The 10,653-nt window shown below is 45.0% G+C and overlaps 1 protein-coding gene across 1 annotated transcript in view; it reads left to right on the top strand.

Moving 5' to 3' along the window:
• The window catches only part of Tmem132b (transmembrane protein 132B), a 412,598-nt gene that overhangs the window by 393,713 nt on the left and 8,232 nt on the right, over window positions 1-10,653 (top strand). The window contains exon 6 of the mRNA XM_008839404.2: window positions 5,220-5,425. Within this exon, the coding sequence (XP_008837626.1) occupies window positions 5,220-5,425 (206 nt within the window). The remainder of the gene's footprint in view (window positions 1-5,219; window positions 5,426-10,653) is intronic.

The following is a 10,653-nucleotide window of genomic DNA, read 5'->3' as shown; positions in this document are numbered from 1 at the left end:
TATATATGAAATTTAAAAATGTTTAAAAAATTAATCCCTGTATGAATGTGAGTGGCACCAGAGCTGGTGTCCTCTGCCTCTGTGGTGCTTCCAGTGGTGACAAAAATGCCCAGCTCCAAATAGCTCTAATCACAAAGAATGCCTGGCCCTGTGGCCCTGTGGCCCTTCCACATCATCTTCTTCCAGGGCCTGAGTCCTTCCATCTGCCTTTTCTTTCATCTTGCAGCATGACCTTTCCCAGCTTCCTCAGGGCTCATCTGTCCCTGTGGCAAGTCCTGGTATTTTTCTGCAACAATACTCATGGGGGAAATGGCACTCTGGTGTGTCTCTGATCAAGGAGGCCTATCCCAGAATCCCCAGCTGGTTTCTCCTACTGCATTGGCCAAAGCTGTGTCATGTGCCTCATCCTAACCAATCACCAGCAAGAAAATGAGGTTTGTGACCCAGGTGTGTCCAACCTCTTGACACTGCATCATCAATGCTGTTGTCTAAAAGTTCACACTGGAGAACTGTACAATTTATTTCATTTATTTTTATTATTTTTAATTGTGTGTGTGTTTGCATTTGTGTATTTGAGTGCAGGTGCACACAGGTCAGAAACTTAAGATCCCCTGGAGCTGGAGTTACAGGCAGTTGTAGGCTGCTTGGCCTGGGTGCTGGGAACTGAGCTCTAGTCCTCTGCAAGAGCAGCATAAGCACCTAACTGCTGAGCCATCTGTCCCGCCCTGCAATTGAATTAAAAAAAAATCACAAAAGTCTCATGTTTTAGGTAAGTTTATGATTGTGTTGGGCTGTATTAATAGCTTCCCTCAACCAAGACACGTGGTGGCTGGAGGATAGTGGATCTTCCAAAGAAAACTTTAGTAGCATCAGGAGGGAAAGCCATATTGTGTGCCTTGGACAGAGGGACTGCTGCATGGTTGGATGAAGCTGGCTATGAGTGCCTTAGATCTGTAGTATGTGATTCAGGAAAGATGGTGGAAGGGTACTGGGATGGTGCCAGGTCCAGGGGTGTTACAGGAAGAGGGAGAGTGGTGAAAGGCAGCTGCGTGGGGCTAGGGGGACTGTACACAGTGAGGCTGAAAGAAGCAGAGCCTGGCCTTTAGTGGGAAGCCTCAGTGAGGAGTCACTGTGTCAGGGGTGGCATGAAGTCTCTGGAGTGGGACCAAGGTATGCAAGCATAGCAGAAAGCTCTGGATCAGTAGCTGGCAGTCACATGCTGGCCTTCAAGTACATCACACACCTGCAAAGCCCAGGCAAACAAGATGGAATGTGTAATCTTTATTTTCTCTCCCTGGGACTTAGTGCAGGCAAAATGAGGCTCCAGACACACACTTGGTGAAATTATTATGAGGATCACCACATGGACAGGTGAGAGAGAACTTGTAGCAGGGCTTGTACAATATGAGTGATCTATACAGCAGTTCTGTTAGCTGAAGTAGTGGTATGTCACTGTGAACACTTAATTACCCTGCACGGAACCATTGCTTATTGAGTATGTGCACTCCCCATAGAGACTTTCACCTTAAACCCTACAAGCAATTCACTCTGTTGATTCTATTTCCTTTACCAAACAGAAATCAGAGTTCAGAAGTGTTGAGTGACTTGCCTGAAGCCGTCCTAAGATGCCAGGGTAGAAGTTCAAGCTCTGATTGAGTGGCAGGACTTTCCTCAGCAGCCCTGGGCCCCTTCCCTGTCCCTGATCTGGTCTATGAGTGCAGGGAGAGAGGAGGGAGAGCATCTGCCTATTGTTCAACCTTAGCTGGGGATGTGTGTGTGGGGAGTAGGTGACTGTTTCTAGTGCACTGTAAGTTTCTACCAGTGACCACAGGATCCCTGAATATTGACTTATAGGGCTATAAGTAGGTTTTAGGGAGTGGTGAATACAGACACAGGATCTGGAAGCAATGGGGTCCTACCACAGCAGGTGCGACCATGGAGAAGAAAACGTTGGGATTTATCTGTCTAAGCTAGCTTTTGTGTTTATTTTATTTGTGCGCACGTGTGTGTGTGTGCGTGCATGTGTGCGTGCATGTGTGTGTGTGTGTGCAAATGTTCCCCAGAGAGTGTGTGGTCACAGGACAGCTTGCAAAAATCAGTTCTCTCCTTCCACCATGTGGGTCTCTGGATTGAACTGAGGTGCTCAGGCTAGGCATCAAAGTGCTTTTTCCCACTGAGCCACCTCACTGTCCTCCCTGTCCCCCCTTTTCAGACAGAATATCTTCGTGGTGTGGAGTGAGCTCCAGGGACCTACCTTTTTCTGCCATCCCAGCTCTGGGCTTACAAGTACATGCCACCACATGGGATTTTTTTTTTTGTCTTTTTGAGACAGAGTCTCCCTGTAGATCCTGGAACTTGCTATGTAGACCAGGCTGGCCTCGAACTCACAGAGATCTGCCTGCCTCTGTCTCTCAAGTGCTGGAACTAAAGGTGTGCGCCACCACGCTTGGCTGGACTTTTTTTTTTTAATGTGGATTCTGGGGATTAAATTCAGCTTTTGGGCTTGCAAGACAAGCACTTGATTGACTGAGCTATCTTCCCAGACAGTGACTTAATTTCTTAAGATGAAAAGGCCTCATGGACCCAGAGCTGAGGTGTCCCTGAGAGCCAAGTATAATCCAGAGTGATCTGAAGTAGGATGTGGTGTGTGTGGGCAGCAACAGACAAGAAGATGCAGGAGAGCTGAGGTCTGAATTCCAAGAGGGAAGATGGGAAAGTCCTGGAAATGGGTGACCAGTCCTCAAGCAGGGAGACGCTGAGGGCCGAAGTCAGTACATTTGCTGTGGCTCCAGCTCGGGTAGAGTGAGCAGAGTCCAGGGAGGTCATGGGCCTACATCAACTTCAGCTTCTCCCAATGCAGGCAGTAGGGAGGGTTTTCTCCATGACCGGCTTCCATCCCTCCCTGAGACTCTAAACGGACGAAAGCAATACTCTGCACTGTGGGCCCCAGGGGAGGGGTTCAAGATAAAAGCATAGTCCTTCATCCACTGTTCTGCTCTAAAAGGAAATCTTGCCCCGATTGTTCTCTTCATAGTGCTGGGCACAATCACACAGATGTACGAACATGTCCTAAAAGACAGATGGTTTTCTTGGCTCATTGTTACTTCCCTTTTTTTTTTTTTTTTTTTTTGTTAAAGAGGAGGATGAGAAAGTGCATCCTTTTTCCTAAAATTGAGACATTAAGGAAATGCCCCCTTTCAGCCCCTCACTGGGATTATGACGCCAAGAGAGACATTGGCTACCACTAGTCATGACCCTCCTTTAAAAATATTGTTATCTTCATTGTACAGATTTAGGAGTAACCGTGTGAGAATTCTGTATTTGTATACAATGTGCAACAAACGGGGCATTAGCATTTTCATCTCCCTAAACAGTTAAGAAATTAATTCAAATATAAGGGATTCTGCACATGGGGTAGAGCATGATATTGCAATAAAAATCAGGTAATTAGCATTTTTTAAGCAATTCTTTTTTTAAAACTTTTTAAAAATTTTTAAGTGTATGTGTGTATTGCCTGTATGTAGGGTAAGTGCACCCATAATGTGCAATGCCCACAGAGGACAGAAGATGCTGTCAGATCCCCTGGAACTGGAGTTTCAGACAGTTGTTAGCTACCATGTGGGTGCGGGGATTCAAACCTGGGTCTTCTGCAAGAACAGCCAGTGTTCTTAACTGCTGAGCTGTCTCTCCAGCCCGTAATTAGCATTTTTACCTTTTATCACTGTATGGGTGGAACCTTCAAGACCCTCTCTTCTGGATACTCCTAACAGGTTGTTGTGATCTACAGTACTTTCCTTGTTCTGTGTAACATTAGAGCTTATTGCTAACGTCCAGCTGTGTCTGGTGCTCGTTAGCTAACCTCCCACTACTGCTGCCCCTGAGTGACTGAGTGTGGCTCAGACCAGCTCTAAAGCTCCTTTCCTGAGAACTTAGCTGTCTCAAGTCTCCTTCTCTCTAGACCTCCTGTTCAGAGCATCAAATCTGGTTTTGAGTTTTTAAAGTTCCTATACATTCTAAAATCATTCGTCAGATTAATGTGCAAATAGGGGCTGAGAAGTTCGCTCAATCAGTAAAGTGCTTGCTGTACAAATGTGTGGAACTGAGTTCAATCTCAGCACTCGTGTAGAAAACCAGGCATGATGGTGTGTACTTGTGATCCCAGCGTTGGGGAGGTAGAGATAGGTAGGGCTGAAAAGTCTCTGGGGCTCACTGGCCAGCCAGCCTTCCAAGTCAATGAGATACCCTGTCTCAAAGAACAAGGTGGACAGCACCTGAAGAATGACACCCAAAGTTGACTCTCACCTCTAAATGTGTGTGTGCGCGCGCGCGCACACACACACACACACACACACACACATACACACACACACACACAGTGTCAGCCCTCAAGGCAGTTATGCCACATTGTGGCCCCAGTCTCCTCATCTGTTCCTTTGTGCTTCATGGTTCCTCTGTGAATGAATGGTTTATTCCGGGTCTTCTGCTTGTGACCTGGTCTTTGTTCCCTGCTCCCTCCTTTGGAATTCACGGAGACATTCGATGAAGAAAGTCAACATAATTTTATTTGTTTCCTCAGAAGATGTTAAGGGAAGACCTAAATTATCTGGTGACACCGATCTCTGTGCAGACGAGTTAGAACATCTCCAAAGGCTATCTTGAAATGCTGCCTCCTTCTCTCCATTTTGCAAAATTACAGTTTAATACTTGCAGATTAATTCCATCCATGCTTCTGGTATGTTCCATGAGCACTTTGCCTACTAGAATTTTAATTTAGTGCAGAGCTCTCTTTATTTTTCAGAGGATTCGTTTTATGGCTGGAACAAAGTATTTTTCTCAGTAACATAAAAACCTTTTATGCATCTTCAAATATGGTGCAAGAGTGGAATAGGTACACCTGGGGTTTGATTAGTGGGGGTTTGAGTGCATAAGAAAAGGTAAGATAAAGAAAACAGCAAACTCACAAAAGCCAGCAGAGGTTATACAGTTCCATTAAATTATGTTTATGGTTTAACTTGTCAGTATTTTGTAACACAAATAGCTTTTCTGGAGTCTATCTATCAGTATTTGTCACTAATTAGTGCCTACAAATTACTCTCTGTATGAGTCCTGCTCTTCTGATGTCTTATAAATCAGAGCCATCACAGTTCATGAACTTCTGCCTATGTCGGAATCTGTGTGTCTCCTGCTAATGCATCTTCATGTTCTTACTCTTCCCAAAGGTCTCCAACACCTGTGATTCCATCTTTGTGAATGGGAAGGAGATGAAGAGCAAAGTGGGCACGATTGTGAACTTCACCCACCAGCACTTCACCTCCCAGGTGGAGGTCACCGTGTGGGCACCCCGTCTGCCCCTGCAGATAGAGATCTCAGACACAGAGCTGAGCCAGATCAAGGGCTGGAGGATCCCAGTGGCCTCCAACAGAAGGTGAGGAACCAGAAAGAGGGCTGTGGATTAGAGGCTTCAGGGACCCAGGTCTCCATAGGAAGCGAGCTGTCCCCACAGAGTTAGTGCTCAAGGAGTGTTTCCATGGTCCGGGCTTGGGCTTCCAGTTTCCAGAGCGTGTTTCCATGGACTGTGGCTTGGACTTGGGCTTCTAGTACCCAGGGTGTGTTTCCATGGACTGGGCTTAGAATTCTGGTACCCAGGGTGTGTTACCATGCACTGGGCTTGGATTTCTAGGACCCAGGCTGTCATGAACTGGGCTTGGTCTTCCTGTGGATCTGACTTGGATAATTCCTAACACTTTGACATGAGGGGATTACATCAAAGGTAGTGCTAGCAATAATAACAGTGATATTAGCTGCCTCATACAGCAGTTTCTAGGGTTCTGTAAGGTGATGTGAGTTGTAAGAAGCACCTGATTGAAGCCTGGACTTTAGGGTAGAACTCCTTCCTAGTATCCATCTCACTCCTGTTTATTGTACCGCTAAGATCATGGTTAAGACCACCTCTTGGAAATGAGACTGCCTGAGTTTAAACTTGGTTTCTCCCACATACAGCCATGTGATCTTGTGTCTTAAACTACCTATTCCTCAGTTTCTTCAACCATAAGTTGGGATCAGTAATATTTCCATGAGCAGTCCTCAAAATTCAATGGGCTCATACATTGCAGCAGTGAGTGCATAAAGACAAGCTCCTTTCCAGGATCCCCATCTGCTGCTTATTCAGCTGTGGTGGTTTGTGTGAGAAATGTCCCTCACAGGTTCATATATTTGATCATTTGGTCCTTAATTGGTGTCACTGTTTGGGAAGGTTATGGAACCTTAAGGAAGTGAAGCCTTACTGGAGGAAGTACATCACTGTCTTATAGCCTAGCGCCACTTCCTCTTCTCACTTTCTGCTTCCTGAGTGCAATGTGAGCAGCCAGCTTCCTATCCTGCTGCCACGCCTTTCCTGCCTGTTGCATTGTCTTCCTCACCAGGATGGACTATACCCTCTGGGACTGTAAGCCAAAATAAACCCTTCTTCCCTATATTGCTTTTAAAAATATTTTATTTATTATTTTTATTTCATGTTTATGAGTGTATTGCTTGCACGTATGTAAGTGCACTTGTGTTGTGCAGTGCCCATAGAGGTCAGAAGAGGGTGTTGGATCCCCTGGAACTAGAGTTACAGATGATTGTTAGCCACCATATTGGTGCTGGGAACAACCCAGGTCTTCCTCAAGAGCAGCCAATGCTCCTAACTGCTGAGCCATTTCTCCAGCTCTTCCTCTTTGTTTTTTGAGATAGTATTTCACTGAACCTAGAGTTCACTATTACAGCTAGACTGGCTGGCCAGCATGTGTTGTGCAGTGCCCATAGAGGTCAGAAGAGGGTGTTGGATCCCCTGGAATTGGAGTTACAGGTGGTTATTAGCCACCATGTGGGTCCTCTGCCAGAGCCATCTCTCCAGCCCCTCCCGTATTGCTTTCGTCAGGGTGTTTTACCACAGCAACAGAAAGGTAACTGGAACACCAGTCGAACACTAATCTGGCTGTGTGGTGAGAGGACTTCACAGATTCAATTAGAGCCAATTAAGCAGTCTTAGGGTGTAGCAATGATCCAGGTGGGCCAGACCCATTAGATAAGCCCGTTGAAAGTAGAGCATCTCCTGCAGCGGGTGGAAGAAGAGTAGCTGGAGACATCTGAGGTTGAGGACTACTTGACAAGATGATGTTGGCATTGAAGACATATTGAATTATGTACCAATGGAGGTAGGTTTTATTAGTTACTTTTCTGTTGTGATCAACAGCACGACCAAAGGCAACGTATAGAAGAGTTTATTTTTGGCTTATGGTTCTAGAGGGATAAAAATCTATCACCGGGAGGCACAGCAGTAGGCGGCAGGCATGGTGGCAGGAGGAGGAAAACTCTCAAAGCCCATCTCCAATGAAGTGCTTCCTCCAGCAAGGCTGCACCTCCTAAAGGTTCTATGACCTTCCCTCAAAAGCACCACCAACCGGGGATGAAGTGTTCAAGTATTTGAGCCTGTAGGAGATGCTTCACATTCAAACTGCCACATGGGAGTAGAGCCTTTAGGATCCAAGAGCAGTCTCAGGTGACCACTGGCCAATGAGAACTACAGCCGAACTCTAAGAGCTGAACCTTGCAACGCCTTGTACCAACCAACTGTCCTAGATGTGGACTCTTTCCCAGCACTTTCAGTTTGGAGCTTGGCTGACATCTTTATTTCAACTTCTGCATCTTTATGAAGAACTCATTTGAGCTTGGCTCAATGAATTAATAGAACTGTGAGCAAGTAAATGAGCAGTGTTTTACAATGAAAAATTTGTGGACATTTGTTTTTCCACAGTTGAAAAAGTGACCTAGATATTGTTACCCAGTTTTGGAGTGCAGCCGTAACACTCCAAAGCTTTTGGAAACAGGCAGTGGGTGGAGGCTGGAAGTATCTGGAGGAACATAGTGGGAAAAGCCAGGTGGCCTTCAGTAGACTGTTCATAGGCTCATTATGGGTGGTGGAGATGATGAAGATGAGCTTGAATGCACAAGCACTGTGGGGGGAGCCCCATCACCTGGTTGGAAACCTAAGTCACTGTGACAAATGGTTAATAGGAAAGTGAACTTTGAGAACACTGCTAGTCAGGGTTCAGAGGGAAGCAGGAAATGTGGCACCTCCTCAGAGGGAAGTGGGGGACATGGATCATCCTCAGAGGGAAATGGGGAACATGGAATCTCCTTAGACAGTGACAGAATGCCAATGGTTCTGTCCTGTAGTTAGTGGAAGACAAGCAAAGTTGGCTCTGCAGCTGAGGAGAGCCAGGCAGTGTTGAACATGTGTCTTGGATTTTTCTTGCTGTTTATAGTTAAATGTGAGATGAGAGATAACTGAAGGGCAGGGCTGTTAAACCAAAAGGAACAGTACCTGTTGCATAAATTCTCACGTTCCCAGATGGTGAGTGATGGTGACTCTTAGATACTCTCCGTCATGTGGGCTCTACTGCAAAGGCCCAGGACAAGACTCTTAAGTTCTTCTTCTGAAATTTGAAAGGTTAGTGCAGTGAAGTGATGCCAGTTGCCTGCCTGGCATCTTCTACTTGCCTCCCTGACATTGCCTACCTGTCTGTTTGAACAGGGAGGTATACATTGCCTTTTGAGGAAAATCAGTAGGGATGGGATGGGAGCCATAATGTCAGTGCAAAAAAAGTGTCGTTAGAGCTGAAGCCCACAAAAGTGATCAGGAATTGTGTGTCAGATCAGAACAGATTTAATTGAGACGGTGTCTAGTGGCATCTGGCATTTTCTATCATAATATCCAAAAATGTATGGATTATGATTTATCTTTTTCTCCATTTTAGTGTATGTGTGTGGTATGCATAGTGTGTATATCGATATTTGCATATGTGGGTAGGTGCATGTGCATGTGGAGGCCTGAGGTTGATGTTAGGAATCATCCTTAATCACTCTGCCTTATTCTTTGAGACAGAGTTTCTCAATCAAAACCAGGGCTTGCAGATATGGCTAGTCTTACTAGCCAGCTTGCTCTGGGACACCCCTCATCTCTGCCTTCCAAGGCTGGAATTACAGGTGCGCCATTGCACCCACTAGGTAGGTTCTGGGAATCCAAAATCTGGTCCTCATGCTTACAAAGCAAACACTTCTAAAACAGAGAGAGAGAGAGAGAGAGAGAGAGAGAGAGAGAGAGAGAGAGAATTGGTAACTGAAAAGGATTTGGAACTTCAGGAGAGAGAAAAAAAAAAGAATGCCAGGGTGGGTAAAAGTAATTAAGTAGGACGGAATCTCTTTCTGGATGGAGTCAGTTCTTATATTTTGTGGTTGAAACAAAAATGACAATCAAATGTGGTACTGAATACTCTCAGAGAAAGCTGTGAAGCAATTCCTTTTTATTTACTTTATCTTTATTTATTTGTGTGTGCATCTCTGAGTCTGTGTGTGGTTATTTGCACATCAGTGCAGTGCCCTTGGAGGCCAGAAGAGGGTGTTGGACTTACTGAAGCTGGAGTTACAGGAGGTTGCAAGCAGCCTGACTTGGGTGCTGGAAACTAATCTTGGATCCTCTATGAAAGCAACAAGTACTTTTAACCATTCAGCCATCTCTCCAGTCCCAATTGCGGTTTTTAAAATGGGGAGGGGGGAAGACACATAACAGGAACAAAAAGTGTCTGTACTCCCAAGGCTAAAATTTGAATCCCATTGGGTTGTAATAAGGTAAGCAAGCATGGCTGTTAAATTGCACATACCTACATACAATGAGTTCCTCATAAAATTGGTAAAATCTGAGTGCACAAATGCCAATTTCCCATTTTTGATACTGTCCTGTTATGAGGATGCTGATTTCTGGGATGAGGGTAAGGAGTATATGGGATTTCCTGTACTTAAAAAAAAACCTTGGGGCTTGTGAGATGGCTCAAAAGGTAAAAGTGCTTGTTGTTAAGCCTGATGACCTAATTTCAGTCTGTGCTATCTGGGACCTACATAGTGGAAGGAGAGAGCCAACTCCCACAAGTTGTCCTTTGACCTCTACATGCATGCCATGAAATGCACACACATGCACACAAACACACACACACACACACACACACACAAAGTAAATAAATGTCAAAAATATCTTTTAAGTTCATTTGTAACTACTTCAAAATTAAAAGTTAAATAAATATTCTTGGATGTTTAACAGACATACTTTGAGATCTACACTAATTTGGTCAGAGGGACATAAAGGACAGTTTTTGCTCCTTGTACTCCTAGGTTGACTAGTTCCAGGGGACTATGAGTATCACTCAAAATGTCCTGTAATTGTGGTGGGTCACCTGTCCTCTTGATCAAGGAGGCTGAGGAGACCCCACCAGATGGACTTGAACCAGTGTCCAGTCTACAAAGAGGAGGGTCAACACAGAGGAATCATTTCCTCCATGCTTCCAAGCAAAGCCAGCCATGGTTGAGTGGGACCTTTGACTTATCTTCACATAGGCAAAACTGGTAAAAGAAAGGAGCCAGGGGCTCCTCCCAAGCCCATGTGACCCCTGAAGAACAGATCCTCAAATGACCTTAAGAGTAAAAATAAATTGGTTTATTTGGGCTAACTGTATGGCCTTAAACACCCAAAAGGAAAGTATAACCAAAGATTAAAGGGGCCAATATAATTTTTTTAAGAGTCCATATGTATAGCTAAAGGCCACATAACAAGGAAGAATG

This window comes from Nannospalax galili, unplaced genomic scaffold (assembly GCF_000622305.1).
Source record: "Nannospalax galili isolate Female #2095 unplaced genomic scaffold, S.galili_v1.0 scaffold218, whole genome shotgun sequence".
NCBI lineage: Eukaryota > Metazoa > Chordata > Mammalia > Rodentia > Spalacidae > Nannospalax > Nannospalax galili.
The sequence above is the reverse complement of the archived record's forward strand: the minus strand, read 5'-3'. Positions and strand labels throughout refer to the sequence as shown.